At 38.2% G+C, this 27,664-nt stretch overlaps 1 protein-coding gene across 1 annotated transcript in view; it reads left to right on the top strand.

Annotated features, from left to right (window-relative positions):
• The first annotated feature begins 1,322 nt into the window (after positions 1 to 1,322).
• LOC126380482 (homeobox protein Nkx-6.2) overlaps positions 1,323 to 27,664 on the top strand; it is a 34,537-nt gene continuing 8,195 nt past the window's right edge. Inside the window, exons 1-2 of the mRNA XM_050029925.1 lie at positions 1,323 to 1,846; positions 11,883 to 12,082. Of these exons, the coding sequence (XP_049885882.1) occupies positions 1,531 to 1,846; positions 11,883 to 12,082 (516 nt within the window). The 5' untranslated portion in view covers positions 1,323 to 1,530. The remainder of the gene's footprint in view (positions 1,847 to 11,882; positions 12,083 to 27,664) is intronic.

Here is a 27,664-nt window from a genome sequence, read left to right on the forward strand (position 1 = left end):
AGCTTTTTATCATATAGATACGGAATTGTTTCTTAGGCTTTACAAAACTTACTTACGTCAGATGGCTGTTAGAACATGGGTTTCAAATATGGAGACTTTACTATAGGAAGGACATTGCACTACTAGAGAGAGTCCAAAGAAGAGCAACAAAGATGGTGACAGTACTGGCTGGCCGGAGTGGACCTTAGCGGGGGCCGCAGGACTCTCACCTCTGGCTTGCCTTCATTGGCCAGCCAGAGTGGGGCGTTAGAGCTATACGCTCGCAGGGTGGAAGTGAAAGATGCATAAGTCGCGAGTTGATAAGGCGGGTAAACCGCCTCGCAGAAAGCGGTGTAGGTACACCTCTTGACACCCAGAGATGCTCACAACCATGTTGCTGCCTTGCCGTCCAGTCGCGTCGGCTAGATAGGTGGCCCAACCAGTGAGTGACGAGTCACCGCCTGCCCAATATATCTCTGTTATTAACATTGGTCGAGCAGGCGCCATAGTCCCCCATAGCCCCAGTATCCCGGTTCACTAACCCCCAACCCAATAGCCCAGTTCCTTTTGTTCCCATAATCTGCAATAGTCCTACACGAACCAGGGATTGTCTTTGGGTGCACTCCCATAGTGCATACAGGGATAATCGCCGGTTGGTGTCACAACACATTTAGAGTAAATTGTCTTAAGGGGCCTCTACGTGTTGGCTTCGGCCCCACGCACGCCTTCCAAAAGTCCGGGACTCCATGACAGACCCGACCCGAGACATGGAAACGAGATACAAATAATAATAAGATTAAAAATAATTAAATAAAAAATATTTTCCCATGATTCGGGAATTTTTCGGGTGTTTATTTTATTTTCCCATATTTTCCCGATATTTTTTCTTTCCCACCCAATTTTTTCTTTCCCTGCCCATCACTATTCCGGTGCCATTATTATTTTCTAAACGCATCACAAGATAAACTGTCCCATTCAAGTTTGCAGTTATTATTTGAAACACAATAGTTTTTAGAGATAGTGCAGGCGGCGGCGGGCGCAGGGAGGGGCGGGGGACCGCAAAAACTGCACCCGACTTAATTATAAAGAGACAAGAAGCGCCATTAAATAGCGATTCGTTAAATCTACGCTCTCGTGTTAACACCACACGTCTTCCCTCCCTATCTGATGTATGAAGGACAGAAGGAGACAGACATAATTCCGGAGTGACGGCTGCGTTATGGGGCGGCGTCAACGATATAAGGTTTAGATTGACTGGGCGGCGTTCTCTATTCACTTTTTTTGTTTGCGCCGAGCTTCGTTCGGAAAGCTTTTCATTTGGTGTCGGGTCGCGTAAGCGGGTACTCGCGTTCCATTACCAAACTACTCGAGAATCGAATCTTATTTGAACACCCTGTGTTGAATAGAACTGTGGCAATGACTGTGTGAAGAGGGACGAGTTGGTGATACAAGAAGCGAAGACATCCACTCTTTGGTTCGGGCTGATCGAGGACTTCGAAAGATAATATTTGAGTCTAGAAGTTGGGGATTTGAATGCAGTGAGTAGCGCAGATGAACATGTCGGATCTGCGTGGGTCCCCGCCACTGTCAAGGGGCGCTCTGGAGAACGGGTTTGGAGCTCCGTTGGCAGCGCTGAGCTCGTTGGCGGAGGCACCTCCGCCGGCGCCGAACCCGCACGGCATCGACCACATCCTGTCGCGGCCGGCGGTGGGCTCCACCGTGGGTGCGGGGCTGCTGGCGCCGCGGCTCTCGCTAGCAGCGGCGGCGGCAGGCATGGCACATTACCTGCAACATAAGCCCCTCTACTGGCCAGGCTTCCAAGGACTAGTATCTAACCCCATCGCCTGGAGAGACCGGCTACAGTCAAGTGAGTTCCAATTCCAACCTTATATCTTAACATTCAACTTATTATTTTCTTACAAAATCATTTTTAAATTGTTAAAAATCTATGGAACTGATCGTCTTTTATTGCAATAAAACAGTCATTATTTTTTCATTTTTTTGTTGATTCCATTCGTTTTCAAACAACATCCGAACGAAAGACATCAACGCGTTCACTAGGTACCTACACTTTACTTATTTTTCGTACTTTTATTTTGATTTGCATTCAATAAATTCCGAGCTTTGCGAACAAAATCCAAAGTTTAGATACTGGTCAATTAAAAGCAATTAAACCGGATATCGGAAAAATATAAGCAGAAAAATCGTTGTTTTTCTTGAAGTTTTAAAGCATTTTTAAATTACTTGTAAATACCTAGGTAAATGCGGGTCATTAAAATAAAATATATGATGGTCTATTCTAAACATTTAAAAATCAAATAAAATATTATATACTTAAATAAAAACAATGATGAATTGTGTAAGTTCATAACATGTATGCGGTGGAGCTTGGAAATAATTTTAGTCAATAAAAAGTCTTTTGAATTTGTAAGACACTATCGAGATTTTCGCGGATATCCGAATTCAGAAAGTGTGTGACGTCACCCGTCGGACGCATCCGGTTCCGGTGGCGCGCGCCGCCGTCGGCAAGCCCTTATTGCCCTACCTTACGACCATTAGCGGCTTGTCTACAACCGTTTTCTACTGCTGCGACTATATAGCACTCGGTTTGTTGAAGGTTTTGGTAAAGAAAATAGTACTACAGATATTTTACATTTTCAAAACGATTTGATACTTTTCCTGCTTGTAATAAATAAGTTCAATTGATAAATAAAGTAAGTAAGTATTATTGAGAATTGCATTTTTAAAAGTATAGGTAAGGTATTTTGATTAACGTGGATAGTTTTGAGAGTTTCTTAATACATAAAGAGTAAGTTTCTGATACCGCCAAACCATAGTAGCGTAGGCAGGTTACGTGATCACCTAAAAGTTATTTAAATAATTAAAAACATCTTCTTATTAAGTTTTTTAATACAGCAAGTACTTATCTGTCAAAGAAATAAGTAACAACGAACTCTCAAGATTTCGAATTACGATTTGACAAGTTTTGTATCATATCAGAAAATTAAATTAAATTAGCAAAATCTAAAATCGTTATCAATTCGCGATTAAATTTCTTATGATAATAATTAGTGGGTGTTTATTAAAATATAAACAGCTTAACATAATGTTTGAGGACTTCTAAAACCGAGTTCCATATTTCAAAGTAATCTACCGCAGAAACGAAAATTAATGAATCTAGACTTTAAAATTTGTTCTACTTATATCATACAACTACATTGTATGTGATACAATCATTACACACGTTATTTTGCAATACACAAAAAAATATTTTTTAGCGTTTATTTTTCATTTTAAACTAAAACATTTTAGGGTTGTAACGAATACTATAACAATGCGTGTAATTTTCTGCTGATGCGAATGCGAAAGAATTTATGACATTGATTCTTTCTTGTTGAATGATGACGATTGAATGATGCAGAAGATTGCAAGTTGAGGTTGCTGTAGCGCCATAGCTGAGGGCAAACGGACCTCCTGGCCTCTAGAAGAGGGTATTCCTGATCAGCTTCGCGGAGGGAATGAAGAAAGAAGATAGATCCTTGGTCCGAGCGGAACCGACGCATGACCAAGTAAGTAAAGACAACATTGAATGGATTGAATGGTTTTATATTTACTTACCATAGATTAAATAAGTATTCTATATATTTATACTCACCATTCAATGCAATCAAAATTATTTTTTTAATATCCAATGTTTCGCTGAACATTCGCACCGATATCTGCGAAAGCGAAATTAGATTTTTGCGAATTTATTCGTTACAACCCTAAACAGAACTACAAGTGAAGACTAATTATTTTCATATATTATGTATTACCTAGGGTTTTAATAAACTTAGAGCAAGTGAACAAAATAAGTACCTAACATTCTGAATAAAAAGTGTATATGGACAGATCTCTACAAACTAAAAAAAAAAAATAATATTTTAGTATAATCCACGATTAACTAGCATAAAATATCACGGAGGTACTTAATGTAAAAGTTACTTTTTTATAAGACTTTTTTTGGTTTAAATACATTGAGACATTCTAACTGCAATAGTTGTGTAGGTACGTATCTAATGTATATAAATTGCGTTAATTAAGCAAAGTTATTGCATGTTTCAAAGCATTTGCCATTTGAATGACATAAAACGGGCTTTAATAATTACTTTATTCTCGTTTCAAAAAAATGCAAAAAGGGAAAAACTGCTCTTCATATTAATAGTATTAATCAAAATTGTACTATGTTTGGACGTAACGTTGTAAAATACGTTCCGATTTTAATTATAATATTGAGTAAGTACCATACATATCTTCTAGAATTTCCCAATTCTACGGTAATTGCATATTATTATCAAATATGTTATACTTGTAACGGACGGCTCACGGTTCACTAAACATTTTAATAACGCGAGTTATCCGCCTTGATACCGGAGCTTATTAACTGATACCTGATAACCGATACTACGATAACCTAATACCTGTAACTGTTAACATTGACAGAGTACCACCCATCCCCTTTATTGCTCCGATAACAGAGATCAGCTAATAATGCGTAATGAACGGTAATATGGCTCAGATATATTACTAGAACGGGATTAGGCCAAAATTAATCTCAGAACTCTTAATTTACGTGTTTCATTTTATTAGATAACATTACGTCGTAAGTTTTGTATCGAATCCGTGCAGCACTATCTGAAACTAAAGCTCATAAACCGAAATTAACATAAGGCCTGCAGGCAGTTTAATTACGCACGTTCAAAAACACTAGATGATTATTAAAATCCCAAAACCGTTTCATCCCATTCGAGAACATTACGCACAGTTTGTTCGGAAATTATTAATTAGTTAAGGGCGGAGGCAGAGCGCGCGTTAGGTTGCGGTCGTACTGGGCGCGCTCGAATGAAGTGGGACACATTTTTTTAATTACCGTCCCTCCCCGTGGCCGTGTGATTGCCCCCCCACGCCCGCTTCACTGTGCATGCCATATGTTGCCGGGAATTAAAATTTCAGTTTTCGGATGCAGTTTTGAATTGCGCTGTGGTCGGCTATAGTTATCGAATAGCGCATATGAATTTCATTACGCTACTGTAGCATATTCCTTCAATATGATCTATCGGCTTTAACTTCTGAACACACTTCTGTGTATGGTTGTAACGAATGTGTAAAATATGCAGCAGCGAATGCGAAGCGAAACATTTTGTTCTTTAAGTTCATGATTAGGTTTCACGTTTGAAACAAAATGTTCCAACATAAAAGTATTCATTGGATGAACAGAATTACTGGTTGCACGAATCCCAATAAATATTACAAGATCAAAATGTTTCGCTGAAATCTTTCGCCGTAGCGAAAATGATGCGATATTGTGCGAGTTTCTATCTCTGAAAGTCGATATTCGTTACAACCCTGCAGCATATTTTAGTTAACCTTTTATTTGTTCATCACAGCCCAGTAATTTGGATTTTATTAAGCTTGAAGCCTGGAAAGCGATCTGGGAGTTTTGGAAATTGGTGATTATATAGAGGTATATATTTTAATCTGCTCTTTCGGAATTTCAACTTTAATACTTCGTATCTCGGGATACAGCGCGGAGAATGGGTTGCGTATAGCCGTATGCATGACAAACTTTGAAGGACTGTGCCCTTCGACCCGTAATAGGTGTTAGAGTTAGAAGAAATAGTTGTACTTAATATTGTAAAATAAACTTTTTTTGGGCGCCATTTTTCCAATATGGCGGCGGGCGTCGCGAGCGGCAAATATACCAACAAGGTGGCAAAGGTAAAAAAGTTGAAATTCGGAAAAGGCAGGCCTAAATATATAAAATCACCAATTTTCGGCGGTCAACTACGGCGGTAAATTACTGGGCTAATCAGTTATAAAATGATTTTATTTTAAGTTTATATAAACCTAACTAACTAAATAAATTCCTATATTCAATATGAAAACACAACATATAAAGCGTAAAAGGTTTAAAAATCTCAAATACAATTTTGTAACAATTAACTCGTTCCTGTTTCAGTACCCGAGCAATTATACTTTGGTCGACATAAAAGCTGAAGTACAATCTCGCCCGGGCCTAATGAAATTAAATTAAGAATAACATAATTCCGTCGCGGGTAGCGCACCGCACATTTTCGCGCCCCCCTCCCCCTACCACGGACTCCATCTTTGTTTTTCCAAATGAGGTGACGGTTATTATACTTCTCGGTCAATGTGGTACGGTACGGTATTGTTTCGGTGTTGCGTGTTTTCTTAGCGCTAAAAGTTATTGTCAGTTTTATAGTGCAGATTAACGACTCGTGCGCACTATGCACTCACCTTTTTTACATTATTCGTTCGTTCTGCGAAATTTTCTTGTTAAATATAAATAAGTAGATATGATTCATCGTTATAGGCAAAAATTTTGCAACTGGAAAATAAAAGGAACTTCTATATCCCGTAGAAAAGTTAGCTAGTTATCTAACTGAGTAATTAGAATGTTTCAGCACAATGGGGTGTGGGATTGCGCAGGGAATGGCGATAAATATTTTAATAAAATTACGACTGGAGCCCTGAGCCCCACTCGAGCCTTATCTCTCCTATTTAACCAATGATAAAGGGCAGATAGACTTTTGTATGGGTACGAAATTATTACAGTTATTAGGATGTCAAGTACATGTGTATTATTATCGGGTACATATGGTGCTGAAAAATGCGTTGCAATAGTACTTACAGAGAGTTAGTTTGCTAATAATAAATAATGCAAGGAGAACAAAACGATTAATAATAAAAGCTGATATTTTACAGTAACAACTCTTTAAAACATTTGTCCTAACCGTCTTACCAATAAGCAGTGAATATGTATATACGTATTTGAGAGCCAAGCAGAATTAAATCCAATTATCAAATAATTAGATTAAATGTTATTTGGCGGTTTAATCCTAAAACGCACGTTCACCGCTTGTTTATTTTTTATTGGTAAGACGGTAAGTATTTTGAGTCATAAACTGCCTATATACGTCCCACTGCTGGGCACAGGCCTCCCCTCAATCAACCGGAGGGGGTATGGAGCATACTCCACCACGCTGCTCCACTGCGGGTTGGTGAAGGTGTTTTTTACGGCTAATAGCCGGGACCAACGGCTTAACGTGCCCTCCGAAGCACGGAATCATCTTACTTTTTCGGACAATCAGGTGATTCAAGCCTGAAAAGTCCTTACCAAACAAAGGACAGTCTCACAAAGTGATTTCGACAATGTCCCCATCGGGAATCGAACCTGGACCTCCAGATCGTGAGCCTAACGCTCTAACCACTAGACCACGGAGGCTGTTATTTTTTATTTTGAGTAAGTACTAGAGACAATTGAACCATTCGATATTCGCACACGAGCGGCTGAGCCTAACCTGCTACTTTTAAATATTTTCTTATAATCCCTATACTTACTATGAGTAGATATATTATATAGTATTATGAAATCTAGGACTGAACGTTGGCTTCTGAAGGGTTCTGTCGCCGCCACGTTCATTCAGTTTCAACCTTAATTTGTACTTTCATTTTGCAATGTTATGCAAAAATGCACTGGATTGCTAATAAAAACGAATATTAGTTTACCGTAAGTTACTCAGAAAACAATTAAAAGATGGTAACAAACACCTTTTGGTTCGGTCAATGATAATTAGATAATTACGCATGAAAATGTGGACACTGAAATGTTGAGTGTTCAGACGTTGAGTTGGCGCCCTTATAAACTAGGAAAATGCGACTGGATGGAAAAGCGTGTTAGTCGTCGGTGTGCGTCGTAACGCCACATCGCGTTATCTGCCGTCGGCAGGTGTGTGGCGTGTCACCACAGCCGGCGCGCGACGCGACCATACTCCATCGCTTTATTACACTCAATTGCTTGTACCGCACTCTAATATCGCGTGTACTCTCCACGATTATTAGATTTCTTTCAGAACTGCGTGTTATGAATACCAAGCGCTAGGGATAGAGTTACGATTATTGCGTCGTCGGGATTACGACTCTTGAAGTGGCTGAATCAGTTGACGCCGATTGAAACTCGTGTGTCGACATATGCTGCACTCAAGCTTCACGGCTGATAGATATATCTAATGAAGTAAATGGAGGGGATTTTTCTATAGGATCTGTTGGTACTTATATTATTATCTCCTTCTTTTTAAAATACTTACGTTAACAAAGTTGCGTTTGTGTTTTCCCTTTTCAATTATCAAAGGAGACAGTCTTTGCGGCAACAACGCTACGACACCGACAATAAAGGAATAACTCAATTATTTCAAACTACGCTCAAGTAATTCCCAAAAGCAGCGTAACAATTAAAACAGCTTCATGTTTATACATTTCCACAAGGAAGCAGAGTAACTTTCACACTCAACGATGGGACATGTACCCCTTTACAATTACTCCTGTACAAGTCAGCGGGAGAGCGTTGAGAAACCGCGGTAAATATCGCGAAGTATCGCGGTGTTCCGCCCCTGCGCCCTCGGAGCCTCGGAGGGGGGTTCGGGGCGAGGGGGTAAATGAGAGTAGGATTTATTTGTACATGATAGAGCGCAGATTTTGTGCGGTACGAGCGTGTTTGTATTGTTGTCGACAACGGGATGAATTAGTTCCACGTACCAGCACGTGATGCTGATCTCGAGGGTGGAATATGTTACGTGTGTTTCACCTGCCTTTTGCTTGTAAGTAGATACGTTGTACATACATATACACAAATGATTTTCGTTATAGAAGTTAGATAACGTCTGATACATTTTGATCGATTACTAAAACTTTGAATAGTTGTGATGTTGCTGTCTTAAATATACAATCATATTGAATATACAGTCAAAAGAAAATTCGAAACTATACTAATCATAAAAATCATACTAATACATAATATAATGCGAAATGATATGCATGTAATTCGGAATGGCCCCTATTTTTTCGGAGTGCTCAGGTACAGAGGTACGCCCCACTACATATCGAAGAAACAAACCCTCGAATATGTACACACGTTAACGTCTAAAGCCTCCCCCGCCGTTCGCTCCTCGTTAGTCCCCTACAAATTGAGACACGAGGACGTTAGCAGGGCGGCGCGGGGCGAGCGGGCAGGGGGACATCCCCTGGGCGAAGGGGTTGTGCGGTCTGCGAGCCGCTGTGCCTCCCGCATACCGAGTGCCTCGCTAAATAAGTGCACAGATTTACCGGGTTCAATTTGGGTAATTGTGCTCGGGTTACGTTATAATTGTTATTTGGTGTTTTAGTGCCTTCAATGTTTTTAGAGTCCATCGAGATTGCGAGGGTAAGCTGTAATTTAAAAGATGACAACCGTCTGGTTTCACATAGACAGAAAATGCGACGCAGTTTATTTATTGAACGAAACTCGTTCGCTGACTGTAACAAAATTCGGTGAAACTTAATTCACCAAAGTTTGGTTTAATATTGGGCGATGTGCAATACGGTGCAGGCGGGCGGTGGGAGACAATATTAACAAACAGTTGGTTGCATAATGCATGACGCGGCTCGCTGAGCTGGGCGCTGGGCGGAGGCGATGCAATATGGTGCGGTAAAAAGTCGTGCGGACGACGCGCCGCGCCGCGTGCGCCATGCGGCCGCGCTGGCGAGTATTGCCTCGCCATACCGTATAGAACCCGCATTCATTATATACTTCCTGACTCCATATGTTGACAGTCTGCAGTTACCCCCAAAATATAATACTTAGTTTATTGCACGAAACGTTTACCAATAAATAAAGTTCTACACTATAACTTATCGCAATAGATTACTTATTGCAAATTTCGACTACCTACACAGCTGTTAATGTTTACAGCATTGGGTATTTTCTGTAACTATATTCAACTAGCGCAAGAACTGCGATTTATAAACATAATGCAATGAGCAAACACAGGGAAACAGAACAAACATATTTATTGCTCTAATAAATACATGCTAGCATTGTTCACATTAGGTGGTTCGCAATAAGCCGCGCCGCCCGCGCCCGACGCGCCGCACGCGCGCGGCAACACAAACACCGTGTACGCTGGACAGTTTACTAAATGAATGCAACGCTGCCGAACCAAAAGTTAGTCGGACCGTCCACTCCGCTGCAAAATGACTTCACTCACCAAACTACTTTAATCCTTATCTACGGACAATAGAGTCCAAATTTAATTCACATTTCACCTGAATATGTCGCCCTGAACACAGTACAAGTCAAATAGATTACGACCGTAAGTTTCAGGCGGTAAAGTTGAGTTTCTCGTTGAACCATCCGTTGTTTTCAGAAGTTTGTTACATAGAGAAGCGGTCAGTGAACAAACCGATGTCTTTCACGGACATTGTGTTTGAGTTGAGAACATGATAGCGGCAAAATTCAATTGTTTGGTTGCAGTTATTTTCCGTGGCATGGATATCTGATAAAATGAAGACACAACATGAACAAAAAGCGTAGTAACTATTCCTTATTTGTACAAGAGCAATACATTATGTAACCAACCAAATACGAGTGCGACTGGCAATAAATAAAGCACCTCTGCATAAACTTATACTTAGGTATTAATATTAATGAAACAATAACGTTAACCCTATGCTTTACGTAGTCGCAGACGTTATTAATACGATTGCCTATTAGAATAATACCTAGCATGTAAGTGAATTATTATAAATAATTTCAATGAATATTTATGAAAAAAATTTAGATAGTACCTAACTTTCGTATTTTGACGAGCTAGCGTTATGAAATATGCAATTTCTAAATATATACCTACCTAAACATTATTTCCTGAGTACCCTCATAAAATTTAGATTTGTTGCGTTGTTCTTAAATAAAAACCTTTTAGAGCAAACAAAAAACGCATCAAATTCCATTGTGATATTTTTCGCGACGTATAAAATGTTTTGATGAAGCGACATCGGTACAGTCGACGACAGAAAGCTCCCACGAGATGGGGGGAGTTGTCATGGGGTGGGAGAGGGGGCGAAAAAAATGAAATGAAAATAATGATAAAAATGTCGACACGCTGACAGAGGGAGCGTCAGCCGTTTGATTCGAGAAATAGCCTTATCTGATAGACAAATCTTACAATTTCTAACCGCGCATTAAAATGTTTTGACGGTGAGACTAATCGAATAGCAATAATGTCACTTACAGCAGTCGTTGCAGGTCACGAGAGTAACCGAGCGGTTAATAGAGGAATGGTTTCGGCTAATAAACTCATTAATCATAGATAATTGACGGTGATTCTCGAAATTAGCTTCAGGCGCTTGTGATGATGTGAATTCACCTTAACGTATGCACACAGCATACCCAAATTACATGCGAGTTCGGATTGGATTATAGAGCGATTGCGATCACCCGTTAATTACTCACCGACGATACGTGCGCCAACAATTCACTATTATGTCGTACTAATTTGGTTTATCTGATGCAGACGAAACAGTATTCGAACAAAATGGAAATAAGCCAACCGAACTCTCAAAATTAAATTGTACGAAATGACGCATAAGTTGACGCAAACAAGTAAATAAACAAATGTGGGATGAATACTATTTACTTAGCGGTTCGTGTAGTTTGTTGACCGTACACACGATAAAATACAATTAAATTGAATACGCGTTTTTCACGGAGTGTGCGTGGCGTGTGACGTCATCAATGGATGATCCGGCAGCGGTTATGAAATGTTACAAGTGCTGAAAAGTGATGAACGTAATGCTTTTAAATATACCTAACTACGTACTGAGATACGGTTGCATTTATTGTTTATTATATTTAATTTATTTTTCTTTTATCTAAGTAACCTACACAAGTAAATATGGAAATAGAGCAGTGATACTGCAACAATCTATTAGAAACAGACGATGCTGACGGTGAAATAACTCTGAACACGAACCCTTACGACTGGATAATACCAACCGGCAAGGGCTCACTATAGCTTTCTTTGTTGCAGTGAGCAACGGTGCGCTGAGCGCGTGCGCAGCGCAGGCCAGCGGTATGGACAAGGACGGCAAGAAGAAGCACACGCGGCCTACTTTCAGTGGACAGCAGATCTTTGCGCTGGAGAAGACCTTCGAGCAAACCAAGTACTTGGCGGGCCCTGAGCGAGCCAAGCTGGCGTATGCCCTCGGCATGACCGAATCGCAAGTCAAGGTGAGTTCTTATGATTGTAACTTATTATTGTAATTAGTTGTTTTATTTGAGATGGGTGTTTTTTCTCTTGTCTTTCAATACTTTTAATTCTGCCTCTGTAAGCTGGGTAAGATTATTATTTAAAATACTTTGTATACGCAGTACGAGTATATGTAACGCTATTTGAAATGCTGTCGTTTAGTAACCCATTCGTATGTGCGACGGGAACATGTATATTATGATGATGATGTGTAAAAATGATTGTTACGGGTCACGTAATACAGTACAGATAATTAACTAACGACTAGAGTGGGTGACAGTGACGAGTAGGGTAATGCAGCCAATGAGGGACACTCGCCGCGTGTCGTAATCCGATTACACAGATTGAAAAGTCAATCACTTAGCCGGGCGCGGCGCAATCAAACGATTCGCTCTATTACCGGGGATTACAGGCGACATGTGGACCTATCCACGCTAGATTTTGTTTTGTTTTTCATTCGCATCATCCCATTCTATTTAGGTAGCGTATAGTGTAATAAATCATGCCATTTATACTCAAATGAAATCCTTAGGAATAAATCTTCTTTATTAGTTATTTCGCAATCTTAAGGCTTGCAGACTTTTATTGCGAAATAAAACACTTTTGATTGCTGAATAGACCACCCTTATGGAGTTGATAACAGCAATAATTTGACTTTTGAATTTGTATATTGAGAAAGTGACGTTTATTATGAGAAAAATACATAATATTTCATTTGAAATGTAAGTGAAATATTCGGAATGGTATCATAAATGAAAGATTTCATTACTTTAAACGCACATAATCGGCGTAAAAAGGCGCAGTTTTATTTTAAACTAATTAGCGTGTGACATGGGGTCCCCTACTAAATGGTCGCTAAGCGCTGTGGGGGCAGCCCCGAGGGCTCGGGCGACTGCGGTGCTTACCCTACCACGATGCGGTCACGCGCGTTTAGCTCCGTTTTGCTAAATATCGCAAATTGTTTTTTTTTTTTCTATTTGGTAAAGATCTTTATAACACTGACAAAATGTAACCTCCAGTAAAAGTAGGTTTGGAAACTGCATGCATTGACTGAATTTTGAGCAAGATCGAGTAAAATGAACAGAGCAAAATCTCTTTGTAAAATGAAAGTGATCAGTTTAGTCCTACAACAGTAGCTTCGTTGAATAAAATTTAAAAACAAACTGGTTAAACTAAAAGTCGTACTCTATCGATATAAAAGTGCTCTGAATAAATCTACTTTAATCAAATACGATGTCAATAATAATAAAGAACAATAACGTCAAAAGCTATCAGTAAGAAGCGGAACATTCTCCCTTTCAAGCGCAAACTGTCTGAAATCGTACATCATCCACGGAAGCGTTTAATGCAGAGGGTCCAGATTATATTATTCTAAGTGGTACGTTCCATTTAGAGGGGCAGATATTCTCTATAGCACTATTTTAATTACTGCGTAATCTCATGTCGTAGTAAACTGTCACACTAAAAACTAAATATTCATGCAACAGAGGAAAACAAAATAATTGAAACCTATTTATTATTTCGAATTATCTTATTCCTAGGGTCTTTCTTATATAGTTTCCTCTTAAAATTAAATGAGGGTGTTATTAAAACTTCAACTTATTTACTTAAAAAAAATGGTAATTTTATATAAGGACGAGACAAAAACAGTTACACACAAGAAACTAACTCATACTTTAACTAACTAACCATTTTATAAACACATCTAAATAATGTATGTAGCTATAGGTAGGTAAAAAGTAGAGGATTTTAAAATTGCATGAATCAGCAATATATTTAATCGCACTAAATACTCATGATTACTATTCTTTCTCCCCGTCGCGTCGTTAAATTAGAGGCCAACAGAATGACTTGCATAGTTTATGGTGTCTACAGTATTAGTGAGAGTAAAGTGATGAAATCAAGTGAAAATAACTAGATTAATGGTAGCGACGTTTCATAGGGACATTTTGTGAGTGCATAACATTTAGAAGGTCATTAGTTGCGACATGCATGAAGTGACGTCTCGGAATAATATAGGAAACTCATCGAGATGTCCATACGAGCGCAACTCATAAAAACTGCTCTCTCAACTACTTATTAGGGAAATTGGATTGATGTTGTCAAAAGTTACGTGAAAAAATATAACACATCCAATTTAGGACATGTTTAGCTATTAAGCATTTAAATCTCATCTCAGAATCTAAATTGTAAGAATCAGAATTATTTTTCAACGTAATTATCATTAAACTTGCATTTTAAATCTACTTACATCAATTTGCAAGGTGTGAAGAAATGACAAGAAATTGCAACAGCAACACATCTTTTAAAAATCAATGTAAGTAGGTATATATTACAAAGTTATATTATTTAATAACTAGAGGAACACATTTAATATCAGACATTTTTATCAGTTACTACGAGATTCTAGTTAAAGAACTTGTGAGTATAATCTCGTGCGCTTTGGAATATGACTCCACATAACTGATGCAATTCTGCTCCAGTCCGAAGACTAGCCATTTCGACACTAAACAGTGCTATAATCCTTTACAACGCTAGATCGCATCATCCAACAAATAAGTGCTTTCATTCACAAATTGAGCTCAAAAGCCAATGCACCAAGAGGGGACCAATTACCCTCCCAACATACTTTTACGGATCTGTATTGAATTTTAGACTTTATTAACTGAACTCAAGTGTCGTATGAGGGGCAAATGCAACCGTGTAGGTTCTTTCAATTCCCCTGTATGGGTGTCATAGCTCATTTGGCATTCGATAAAATTAATCCATAGGGAAGATTAACATTGGGAGGGCTGCATGTTTACACATGTGCCGCTGCAGCCTGCGCCGCCGCCTCTCCTCTGCAGCAGCGGGAATGCATAATGCAATTAATTGTTCGCTCACTCAATTATTGTTATATTTCATATATTAAGTATCAGTCTTTAGTACAATACAACTTTATGATTATCTTTAGTGCATTGATAATAATCACAAAATAAAAAAAAAATACTTATGGATGTTTTTGTGCAAGGCATAAAGTATTTCACGTGATCATTATGAGGTACTTGCATTGAACGCTTGTTAAGCCGATCCTCGGCCAAGGTCCAATTTGTGAGAAGGTGGTTTATTGGCCCTCGATATTCAGCCGGGGAGGTCTTTGCCCAGCGTTGTGATATTAAATGGCTTTTTGAAAAAAAAAAGCAGATTATAAAAAGTAACCTTCTATATACTTAATCCTGCCATATAAATTGTTCGTTCGTCACTATCCGGAGCCTTAAAACTTTACAGCTATTATAACAAATGATATACAGCGATCATAACAACGAGCCCGCTTATTGCATATCATAATTCCTTCTCGCGTACTTAAAATGCAAATCAGAATGTATCGTTATCATTCCTTTTATGGGTGTTATAAAGCTGGATTGAATTAGTTGCGAGCCATCGTTGGATGTTTCCCACAACGATACAAACGCACACCTTCCTTCATTATCGCGAACATGCTGGATCTTTAGCACATACCTACACTTTCATTTCATTTATTTCAAGTTAAGAAATTATTTAAACTGATCAATATTATGAAGGTTTGAAAACACACTAAAACACGAAAGAAAGAAAGGAAGGAAGGTTTGAAAGTAAACACTTTTCTAATGCTCCATATTCTTGCTAAATATACTAAATTATGACATGATAATAAATACAATTTAGGCGATTGATAAAAAGCTATCTTACGAGTAAAGTGAAGCTACGGTCACGCTAAGATTAGTTTTACTAAACAGGGACCTAAATTGGTAACAAAGTGTGTGTCGTCCCTAATGACGTCACAGATAAGATAAACGACAGTTTAAACTCATGTAGATGACTATTGATAGGAGACCGCGGCTGTGGGGCCGAGCCCTATTCCCGGACCATCCCGGGCTCCCGGGCTCCGCACACTCGAGCATATTAAATTATTTTGATGGATGACACTATAATTTAATTTTAATGTGTTTTGATAAAATAGACCTTTTATGAATGCTAAATCGCGGAACAGTTTAATGGTGTTTTTTCGGCGCCTGCATAATTTTAAATCAGTTATCGTAATTGAAATATAATTTGCGAGTGTTGTCACTGATGCGTAAAAACTGGAGATGCATATATTTAGATACCATTAATGGTAAAGTCATTTGGTAAATCATTTCACTTCATTTTGTAGAGTATCGTTTTGTAAAGTGAATGTATTAATATTGTGTCATAATAATATTTATATATTTAACGTGTACTTAATATCAGATCTAACACTTGCCATTTTAATACATAGCTAGGTACAATAAAAAATGCTATCAAATCTCACAATACCTAAGACTGGACTCTACCTATTTATAACTTCTATGATTCTATGTCATCCAGTTTCATGAACTAAGTATCAAACGACACACCACTTTTGCCATAATAATATAACCAAATAAAGAGTCGAAATGGTTCCCCGTGAGTTCCAGTCAGAGGATGACATAACCAAGGTGATTGATTACTCGACATAACTAAATCATCGCCGCTACCGTTGTCCAACAGTTTTAACCGTTCAAAGTAATATATTTAAAACGGTATTGACATAACACTCGATGACATACATCCGCCTAAATTCCGGGCTGAATCTATTCGACAGACGTTCATGTTATTTCCATACATCACGGGTGCGAGCTAACAATGGAATTGTTTGCTTATCCCTATGTGTGTAAGGTTTAAATTATCGTGGCCGACGGCGGGCTGAACGGGCAATCAATCGATTGTCACGATGACAGTCGAGAGCGAACGTTAATCGACGCTCATTAATCGAAAACATGTGAGTTGTACTGGAACAATCCAATTGTTTATATCGCTGCTATATTTTCTCCGAATTGCGGAATTGATCAATCGTACGAAAACGTATACTGATATGATGGTATAATTGGAATACATATAGCCAATATAATAAGTAGCATTATTATAGCGACGGCGTAGTGACTCCGAGCAGTGGAACATACCCACCGGCTTATTAGGAGAATATACACATCGTTTCTGATATTATGACAACACAGTTAAGTTGCCCCGCTTAACCTCATTTAAGTAGACTTAAGTCATGTTTTTGTTTTTTTTTGTTTACATTTAGGAAGACTTTGAGATAAGATATGTATTTATTTGGGCAAATTAGGCTCACTTGTTGGTTACAAGCACTTAAAAACTACTTCATATAAGTAGGTGTTGTTACTATATAAAGGTATTTATTTATCATTTATCAATCTTATATAAACATAAGACATGATATCACGCAAGTGCTCCGTGGAGGGTCGGTACAGATGTGTAAGCTCGTCAACGAATCAACGAAATGCAAATGTTTTTAATCTATTAATAATTTTGAATTTGTCTTTAGTCTCTATTTATGTACTTGTCAAGAGGATTATATAAACTGTACCTAGCTATGTACAAAACCAAAGGTATTATATAAAGGTGTAATTGACAAGTGTCAATTAGGCTGGCACGAGCCCCATCTCGCGTGGGCGGTTTCACGACGGGCAGGGAACCCTAATTGATTGGCTCGTGTTAACGACGCGTTTTTAGGGTTCGGTAGTCGTCACGACACTCGTTTACAATCGCTATATTTATTGTCTATAAATTACTTTGATGATTCGGGTGCACTCTGAAACAAGCGTTTATTGTTAATAACATTTTGGTAATAGCAAGAGATACTGTTTACTTAGAGTAAATAGTGTCATAATAGTAAGTAAAATAGGTATATTTTTGTCTTCTTTCCTTTATATCTATGACTGTTAACTAAAACGTAGATAAGGAAAATTGTAGGTACTTACAACATGTCAGAGTAAATGAATTGATTGAGAAATTACCTATTAATAAGACCTGTTGCACATTTAAGAGAAAAAAATTGAAACGATTCGACGATTGATGCAGAAAAATCGACACTGCCATTGGCCATGTTCATGTAAACAGATGCATCTTAGTATCCATATCTATAGATGAATGAACGTGTTTGTCTTACGGTGAAATCAATCACTGGCTGCCGATGAGAACGCAGCTGATGCCAAGGATTTGCAGATAACTCCCTAAAATAGGAAAGGGGATAACAAAAATTGCCTATGCAAACGCAACGTGTAAATATAAATATTCGTGTTACAATGACGTTGAATTATTTTCTGATAGTTATCAAAATATATATTAGGTATTTAAATAATAAGACCCAACGAATGTATTTAAAACATCATAGAAGGAAAGCTGCAAAGAAAGAGAGGAAAGGGAAGACGGAGAAGAGCTTACGTGGAACCAAACATGGTGTCTTATAAAGAAGTGAAAGAATTGGCCTTTGATAGACGAAAATGGAGAACGCTATACCGACAAGAGCGTGTCTCTTAAATTATGCGGTATTTAAAATTAGCTACAAAATTTGAAATCAGTTGTTTGAAATTAGAGACTTTCCAGCACCAGTCAGAGTATCTTAATTATTGTTTTGTAGTTATAAATACTCCCAAGATCTTAAACAAATATAATCGTTGTAATATAGGGTTATAAGGAATATAATGTATAAGTTTGCCTGGAAGAGATTGCTACCTTTGCTACAAGTCCGCCTTTTATACTATTTCAATCAATCAATAATTCTTTACTATTTATTTTCTCATGTTGTTGTACATTATGGTCCTGCTTATGTATAAAAAGTAAACTGTTAGGTATGTTATGTTTTTTACTATAAGGTGCATGTTATGTATGCTAAAAAAATTGTAGCACTGCTAGTGGAGACATCTGAAGCATAATGTATTTCACTTAAACCAAGTAACGATGGCCTCCCAAATATTATACGTGTCTCATCATCATCTCGTAGAATTATGCCGTTTTTCACTGGGTCCTACCTTACCTAAAGATTTGCAAGGTCCGGTTTTTACAGAAATAAAAAATATTATACGTATCTATTGACAAATATTGTAATCCTGATTATTCTGTTACAAAAGAAGTGACGTTGCGTTTTGATGGTTGCAAATAATCGCGGTTGCGCCGGCGCGGGGGCGTGTCGGATGCGGCTTTGGCCGCGTGCGCGTGTATTAAACAACGATCACAACAACAACTGTTGTCCACCATTACCATCACAATGGCTCCCTAAACATAACTAACGTCGGATTTATTTGGCACATGACAGATGGCTTCCAGAATGTGATCGGCCGCACTTTGATTGTGACGTCACTCCGATTTAGTTTCAAACATTGGCCTTTTTGTGGTCCGAGGGTTTTAATTGTATATAAACTCACACTTATAATCCGTAATGGAGAAGACAGAGCTACAAGCACCAACATAAAGAAATTGGTTATTTTTCTGTGTGTTAAGTCATTAATATCATGGGCAAAGATGTAATACAAGCTAAACTTTCATACTTTTTTTTATTATTTGGGACAACAACAGCATAATTACTTATAAATTACAGTCTCGAATTTACAATTCCACTTAAAAATCATAACAATAGGAGAGCAGTAGCGTTACAATTACAACATTATTAGAGATTTATGCACAAGCTAAAAAGGTTTATTGTTTTTAAGAACACTAGTACTGAATATAATACATAACAAATAAGTATAACAAACAAACTATTATGAATAACACGGAATATAAACAAGGATATCATAATTTAAGCAGAAAAAAATAAGATAGATTCACATAGGTGTTACAGCAATATAATAATAAGCTGCGTTTACAATTGCAATCGACTCTTACTCGTAGTAGCTTTACTCTAACTGCACGAACTTAAACATCCACGTTAAGGCATCTCTGCATTCTCCTCTGGAGTAGTATCTATAAATCGTGAAGGAGATACCTAAAGCTAAATTGCTGGAGCTCAATAAGCCGGTGTAGCGAGGCCAATTGCTGGTCTATATACAGGTTCTCTTTCAATTTTCGCCACAATACACTCAAGAACATACTGTTCCCGCCCGCAGCACATTCAATAAATTGCACAACGAGGGGCGCAGTATAGCGGTTGCCAGTAGCGCTACTTTAGCAGCCGACGAAATTGACACTCTTACCTAGTGCACTCTGCAGTGATACAGTTCACGCACAAGCACGTTAAACTTGTTATTTAGCTTTCATACACTAGCTAAGGTGGCAAGCTTTGTTCGAACTAATTGATTCGTGTAAACATCTAAGACTCGCCGGCGTCGGCGTAAGATTGTCTAACATTGGAGACATGATGTTAACAACGTCATGATTCACATATTATTCGAAAGTGGCATCAACAATGCCAGGTGTCGACTCGCGTGCTCCGGAGGTGTGTTCCGTATTAGGCTAGGGCGGGCGGGGAGGGCGACGAGGGCGGCGCCCATAAAAATGCAAATGGCGGTGTCGACGAGGGATTTCATCGTTGTATCAATCACACGCCCGCTCCTTATTATTGCGGGATTTTATTCCGGATCCCGCCGTTTATTGTTTTCGAAAGGAATCTTTTTGGAGACGATTTCAGACAGCAGCCGCAGAAAATATTTTATACATAAATGTAAAAATGTGCGCTCCAAAGTTTCGTTACGTTATAGCTGTTGGTTGCTCACTATTTGCTATTGATTGTAGGACAAGTTTCTTTTCAATTTACATCTAGGTAATGTTTATTTTGTGCATTTAAATGTTTTTGTCATTTATATTTTTGTATTTAAACTAGAGCTTTTTTATTTGTTTTTCTCATAAGTACCTAAGTACTGAAATTATGTTAACACAACAAAAATGTATGAAACATTAATAATGTGACTCAGTATTATTTCAATCCTCTGTCGACGACGTGGTTTCCGGCTCAGGAGACACTGACATTCACTCTTTAATCGACTTAACATCTATCTAATACAAATCAAACTGCGATCAAACGTTAATTATACGAGTGTTGTAACATCCCTTTCATCCATTACTTAATGAGATGCAAATGCTATTTGTCGATGACATGTTCCCATCTGGGTTTCAAACTGGTATGCTCCGTAGTTACATACATTTAACACCGTGTTTATCCGTGAAACTCCTTAAAGTTGCAAAATCCTCATTATCCGAGATTACTGTTAACAACGTCTTCAAATAAAACAATACGAGACGCGGGGCTGACAATGACAGCCGACTAAACGACGACACTCCAGTTTTACGCGCGCAAACAATTATTTATTGCACCGAAAACAACCAAACACCCTATACACATCCAACTGATGTGAGCCAAACTGAGCTTTAACTCCTAATCCTAAGATCCCACATCGCAAAGCACCTTCCGATCCTCAGTCGAGCAAGATTAATAGGGCATAAAACGTAAGATAATACAATATACAAGAAGACACGTTGTTAACCGTTCCCTTGAACGCCAGCGTCGACTCGGTGTACCTCTCTCGCTCGGCCTTACGCCGTCTGTATTTATTGCTCTCACTCTCACACTTTCAATTATCTGCCTAATCCCTCAATTACGTCGACAGATGTCGCTCGCGTCTTCGAGCTTATGTGCGAGTTTAAAGTACCGCCCGCAAAACCAATTACTGTTGATCAGTGAGATTTGAGGCTTTTGCCGCAGATCTTTACTTCACAAAAGATCGCCCTAAACAATTTTTAACTGAAATACTAATATTTAAAAAAAATGTTAATAATACTCCTTTAGAAGCTTTATGACTACGATGCACTAACGGCCAAATCATAATTAAAAATATACCTATGTTTTTACATAATAAAGAATGTTGTTAATAGAACTTGTTTTGACACATCGAAAGAAGCAATTGTGTCCAGAATGAATTTGCTGTCGGTACCGAAAGGCACGTCCCTTAAGGGTAGGGTAGGACACGAGTTAGCTAATAATTAATATTATAATTAATGTTGCAATAACGGAAACCGCGGCACGCCATTAATCCGGGTCGGCAGTTTGTATCCATTGGATAATTACATTGTTTTTAAGCGCTTGCCAACTTCATTTATTGTTGCTCCTTGCGATTAATGAAACGGTTATTAATTGGAAGAAAAAACCGACAGGTTATCGTTGATGTTTATGATGAACAGTGTACACCTAGAATAGAATCACTTTTTGTAGCGGCACGTTTTTCTGCTGATCTCATCATTGTTTAAAAAACGCGTTACAATAAATGTAGAGAGCGAAGAGTTTTTTAAATACCCCATTGCCTTCGCTTACTTATTCGTCACGATAACCGTTACTATCACTTGATCATCCAAAAATTACATGCACGAGCAATCACGAACTGACATACTTAATTCAATAACTAATGCGCCCGAAGTGTGACAACGAGACTAAATTATAAAAATCCTAAGCCCCTGTAGTGAGTGTAACTCTCTCACGCGTGTTTTGCTCGCTCCGGCCCGACTGAAGCCGCTTCAAAAAGTAATTAGTGTAGCTAATGACATTAATGAAATCGTCAGCCGCTACCGAACGGCATTCCGGCCTGTCGCGCGTCATAATTACCATTTTGACACGACAATCGACGATCGACTACAATATTCTCCAATGGCAATCCCAACTCCATCGCGCGGACTCATGATTTAAATCATAATTTAAACTCTATTAGAAAGAACGAGATTTAATTTTAATTATCATAACGGCCGTGTTTAAGACGATTCGGAATGCGCATCTTTGAAGCGATTTGACAGCTTGAAATCTAGTTGCGATCGCAAAAGGCGTAAGATGATATTGGATGATTAGTTGGATTTGACTTTACTTTTGGAAGGCATAGAAGTTATAGTTGATTGCAGGGTGGTGGTGGTATTTGTGGTGTTAGATAATTATCGGTGGTTGTATTTAATTTCTCCGATGAGACGGCGGCTGACGCTTTCATTTGTCAGGCGTCGGCCGCTGGATAGATTACCCGTGTTATGCCTACGCGATCGAGTGATATATTAAACCTCGATGGTATTAAGATAAAAAGGCCTGTTCCTATTATTGGCAGCCAGTTAATTTCTCCGTTTAGACACGGTGCTTAGTCGAATGTCTGTTTAATTGATTTCGACGCAGTTATGCGTCGACTTAAGCTATTAATTATTTATTGCATGTAAGTATATAACCTTTTAAGTTTGATTACCATACGAAGGTATAGTTTCTACATGGCAGATATCGTTAATGCTGATTGACTTTTATATGTTCATTTAAATACTTTTTATAGTTAAATATATTATATTTCGTTGTTTATTAACAGATTTTATTCTTCTTAATACATTGACAAGTAACTTATTTCTTATAGAAATAGAATACGAAAGTATTCGTATTAGTTCTAAGTAATGGTGTTAGGTACACCGTGTGATGTCGTCGCTATATAAGGGAGTATGGGAGGCAGCCGCGGACACAATCGATAGCACATTATTCATACCCGCCGCGACCCGTCTTCAGCACAGGGAAGACAGTGCAGTCGAAATAACTTAAAAACTTCCGCTCATCCTATCTGTCATATCGTAGAAAAAGTATCTCCAATTTCCATGATGAACATTAATATGCAGGAGATACAAAACTCTTTTTTTAAATTTTATCCACCTAGATAACTAATTAGTTATGTACATACCTTCAAAGTTTTCTTAGCTTAACCTACAATCTATAGAACGTTAAACAGTAAGATTGAAATCACATACTTAGTAAAAGTACATATAAGATGTCAATTGGCTCTTTCGAAGACATGGATGTATAGAGAAATGGAAAATAATTATTTAAGTAATGAAACAATATTTACACGGGTTTTCATTCTTTTATTTTTTTTTTATTAAAACATAAGTTTATTTTTTAATGACATAATAATAATAACTTATAAGACGAAGTGGCTTGCGTTGATGTCTTTTGTATGAGACCCTTTATGAGACTCTTTATAAACCTATTTTAGTACCTAAGGAATATTTTAATTTATTTATTTAGCTGTACAAATCTATAAAATGAAAAGATTCCATAATCCTCCTCAATAAAAAAAAAAGAATATAAACTATGACGTAGGTACCTACTTGTATCGGGGTTTTGTAGAGTTAGTTCTTTGCGTTGTAGTTTCAGTTTAAAATCGGTGATAAATTCAGAAACTAAGTATTAACTTTGGTGTTAAACTACTCGAAAATATAGAAAAATGCACAAAAAAGAATCTCCGACTGTGTCCAGTTTCGCAAAATATCACAATGTTACGGTTTGATCCCGCGCCGCTTGCACGAGAGGCGCCATGTGAGCGACATTGTATTATCTCGTTCTTGTACATAATGAGGGTAGACGAATGATGTGGCCAATGTTGGGAGCACTTTGATGATTTTTGATTTTAAACTGTCTGTGTTTTCACGACGCCCGAAGTGTGTCTAAGACAAAAATTAAATTGGTTATTTTCATGAGGTTGATGTAGAAGTAGATAAAGGTGGAATGGTTTGTTTAACTTCGTTGACTGGAGGTACTACCTGACTTCTATTATGTTAAGAATAATTTGAGACTCCAAATTCCTGAGTTGATATTTTTTTAATAAGTACTATCCCACAGGTCTGGCCTATACATTTTTTTTCAGACCAGTGTCGCAAGCGCTAGTTGTTTTTCAGGTTCCGCTTCAGCCATAATAAACATTGAGGTTTCTATTGCCCCCTAAGGGCTGTTACAATATTATTTTAAACAAGCCCCGTCCACCGCGACGCCGCGAGCACACTGCAAACGACCAGCCAATCCTAAACGCATTAGCCGCTATCGATTCAACCACTACATGTGTCTACTTTGCGACTACATCTTCCCCCACTCCGAGGGGGGAGTAGGGGGAGCGAAATAGACAACGCAAAGTCAATATGTGGAAATAATAATAAAGGATCGCGCGGGCCGCATACGTATCGTTGCATTATCGTTGTATTATCGATGTAGCATCGGTAACGAGTCGATGTTTGCGATGGTAGTTTAAGTCACTATTGTTTCGTTATTGCTTATTCTGTACATGAGGAACGAAGGGATTGGATTTATTGTGATTATTGAATTCTGTTATTTTCCCTCACGAAGCTCGTGCTTGTTCTGTAAGATAATAAAATGAGAGAGTGTTTGTGTGGCTGCACTACAGCATACGCTGTATGTAGGTTGTAGTTTGTTTGACTACACTCAGTAAGCTTTATTACTTTTCGAGATATTATCTGCTACGGTTGAATGTATCCTGTCAAACATTTGAACAAAGGGCAGTGCAACTTCATTCATACTATACACACTTACTTCATTTCATGGACGTAACTTAACGAAACGGAAGGTCTAGTATTCATTTTACAAGCGGGTCTATAAAAAATCTGTGTACGATCAGCACATATCGCGAACATGAAATTTGATGCGCCATCATATCGATATTACGACGAGCGTCCGTCTCGATTCCATTCGATTTCCGACCCGAATCGATTCATGAATATATATTGCCCTTACACTCGTACTACGGGAATAATGAATTCGTTTGTAGTGATTGTGTTTTTCCGATGCTTATGACATAATTTCATTTGTTCAGTATACCATTACTGAATAATCATCAGTATTAAAGGAAGTATTGTTATATTCATTCTATTTTCACTTATTTTCTACTATGTGGTTTAACGGGAGTTATGTTTGTAAATTAGATCGCAATAGATATTTTGTTTGTATCTATACTGCACCAGTGAATATATATATATATTATATGATTGAAATTGAAAGCTTATTTTGTGAGGAGTACAGTAGGTAAGCTGACGGTCTGTAGCAACAATGTTATTGGAAAACTTGTGACTGGAGTGCCGCACAATGTAGCGCCGGCGCCGTACTACCCGTCTTTATAGTGGTCACTTTAACTACGACCCACTACTCGCCGCATCAAACAAATGCTCCGTATATAGGTACTTATATTAACAAAACTTTTCAATTCAGTCCCAAATACCTACAATGCAGATTCCAACCAAAAAGTCCATATAGTTTTGCTAGTCCTGTAACTAGGAGTTTATAGCGGGTGCGTCGTGCGTTCAGAAAGTTGTCCTGAGGTCCCTCGCAACAATATTATGTGGACGAACGTCCGAGTCAGCTCCAAGTTTATGATCGACACGCTTTACGTCCCACTCGCACGATATCGCCCATTCGGGACACTGACGGACTCGCTTACCACACATATTTTGCTATTATTATACTTTATTGGCCGTCATAATACCGTTGCTGGGACAGTGGACATTACCCGTCTTATCGTATTATTGTAAGTCTGGTACGTACCTAAGTAAACAACTAATTGATTATTAAACTTATAATTGTAGTTTCCCCGCATTCATTCGATGCCGCTAATCCAGTAAGTTTGTATAGTGCCTACCTATAGTTCGAGAGTCACGAGCTCGCCGCTCTAGTTTCAGTCAACAACAAAGAGAGTACCCGAACAGCTTACGCCAATATTCCGCAGTGCATAAGTGACCCGAAAGAACTGTCGCCATAAACAAATTCACCGCTGGAAAAATTCGCACACGGGAGCACATCCATTTGTTATCCATTTTGTCGTGTGTATCTCGGGTCCATTAATAACGCGGACTTATCCCGGCCTAATCTGCCGCTCATTCCCGCTTTCCGCGGCCGATTCTTTTTCGCGCCAAAAAACTGCCGCCATGTTGGTTTCTGTCCGCGTAGATTTATAGCGTTGGCGGATTAAAAGCTTGATAAATAATAAAACACTCGGAGTGAGATTCCGATCGCGCGATATGTGTGGTGGGCGCGATAGGCGCGGTTTTATGGGGAATTTTCAATTTGTTTCGGCGGTGATTCGGTTTATCGGGGATTGCGTCGTTTGTTCGCTCCTTGGGGACAAAAGGGATCAATCGGGATGTTTTTCACCAGATCCCGGCTTTATTATTGATAGTCGTAACTGTGTAATTGAACTGTTTGTTCGTTTATCAGATGGCCTTTTAAAAGTAAATTTATTACCTCTACAACCTAAGTACATGACAAAAGTGTCACTTTATTGCATTTCTCAATATGTTATACCAGTTACCTACCAAAATCAACCAGTGACGAATAGTTGTAGATAATTTTAAAATGCACCCACAGTCACCCTTCTGCTAAAACGCTTTGCGATAAGACAAACGAATGCGCATTCAAAATGTGTTGGCTCAGTCAAAACAACATTGTAATACCTTAATTTAAATTTAAATGACATCTAAGCTGGCTCCGATAAAATCGGTCACATCATTACGCCCATAGCCCAACAGCAGAGCCCCTGCCTACCGCACAATTAATTCTTGTGTTTACAGATTACCAAGCCAGAGAATATAACGAATTACTTACCTACATGTGACTATAATAATATCTTATATTACCTAGAATTCACAAAATGTGCTTATACTGTATTAAATTATATTGTGGATGTTTTTATTTCAAACATAATCTGCAGGTATCACAATTGTTTTTAACAGAAATGAAAATACATTATAGTACTAAGTAATTTTACACTTTATAACGTTAAATAATGTTAATATTAAGTAGCTAAGTAATCGCGATTATCATAATTTCCAACATTATTTAAGTACTTAAAGTATTTTTTAAGTCGTGAAGTAAAATGTATGATGTTAATATGTACAGCTACCCACACAGCCAATAGGTACGTGACATGGCAAAATAAAAGCTTGTAAGCTAATTCCGACTTGATGAG

The sequence above is a fragment of the Pectinophora gossypiella genome, chromosome Z (genome assembly GCF_024362695.1).
Source record: "Pectinophora gossypiella chromosome Z, ilPecGoss1.1, whole genome shotgun sequence".
NCBI lineage: Eukaryota > Metazoa > Arthropoda > Insecta > Lepidoptera > Gelechiidae > Pectinophora > Pectinophora gossypiella.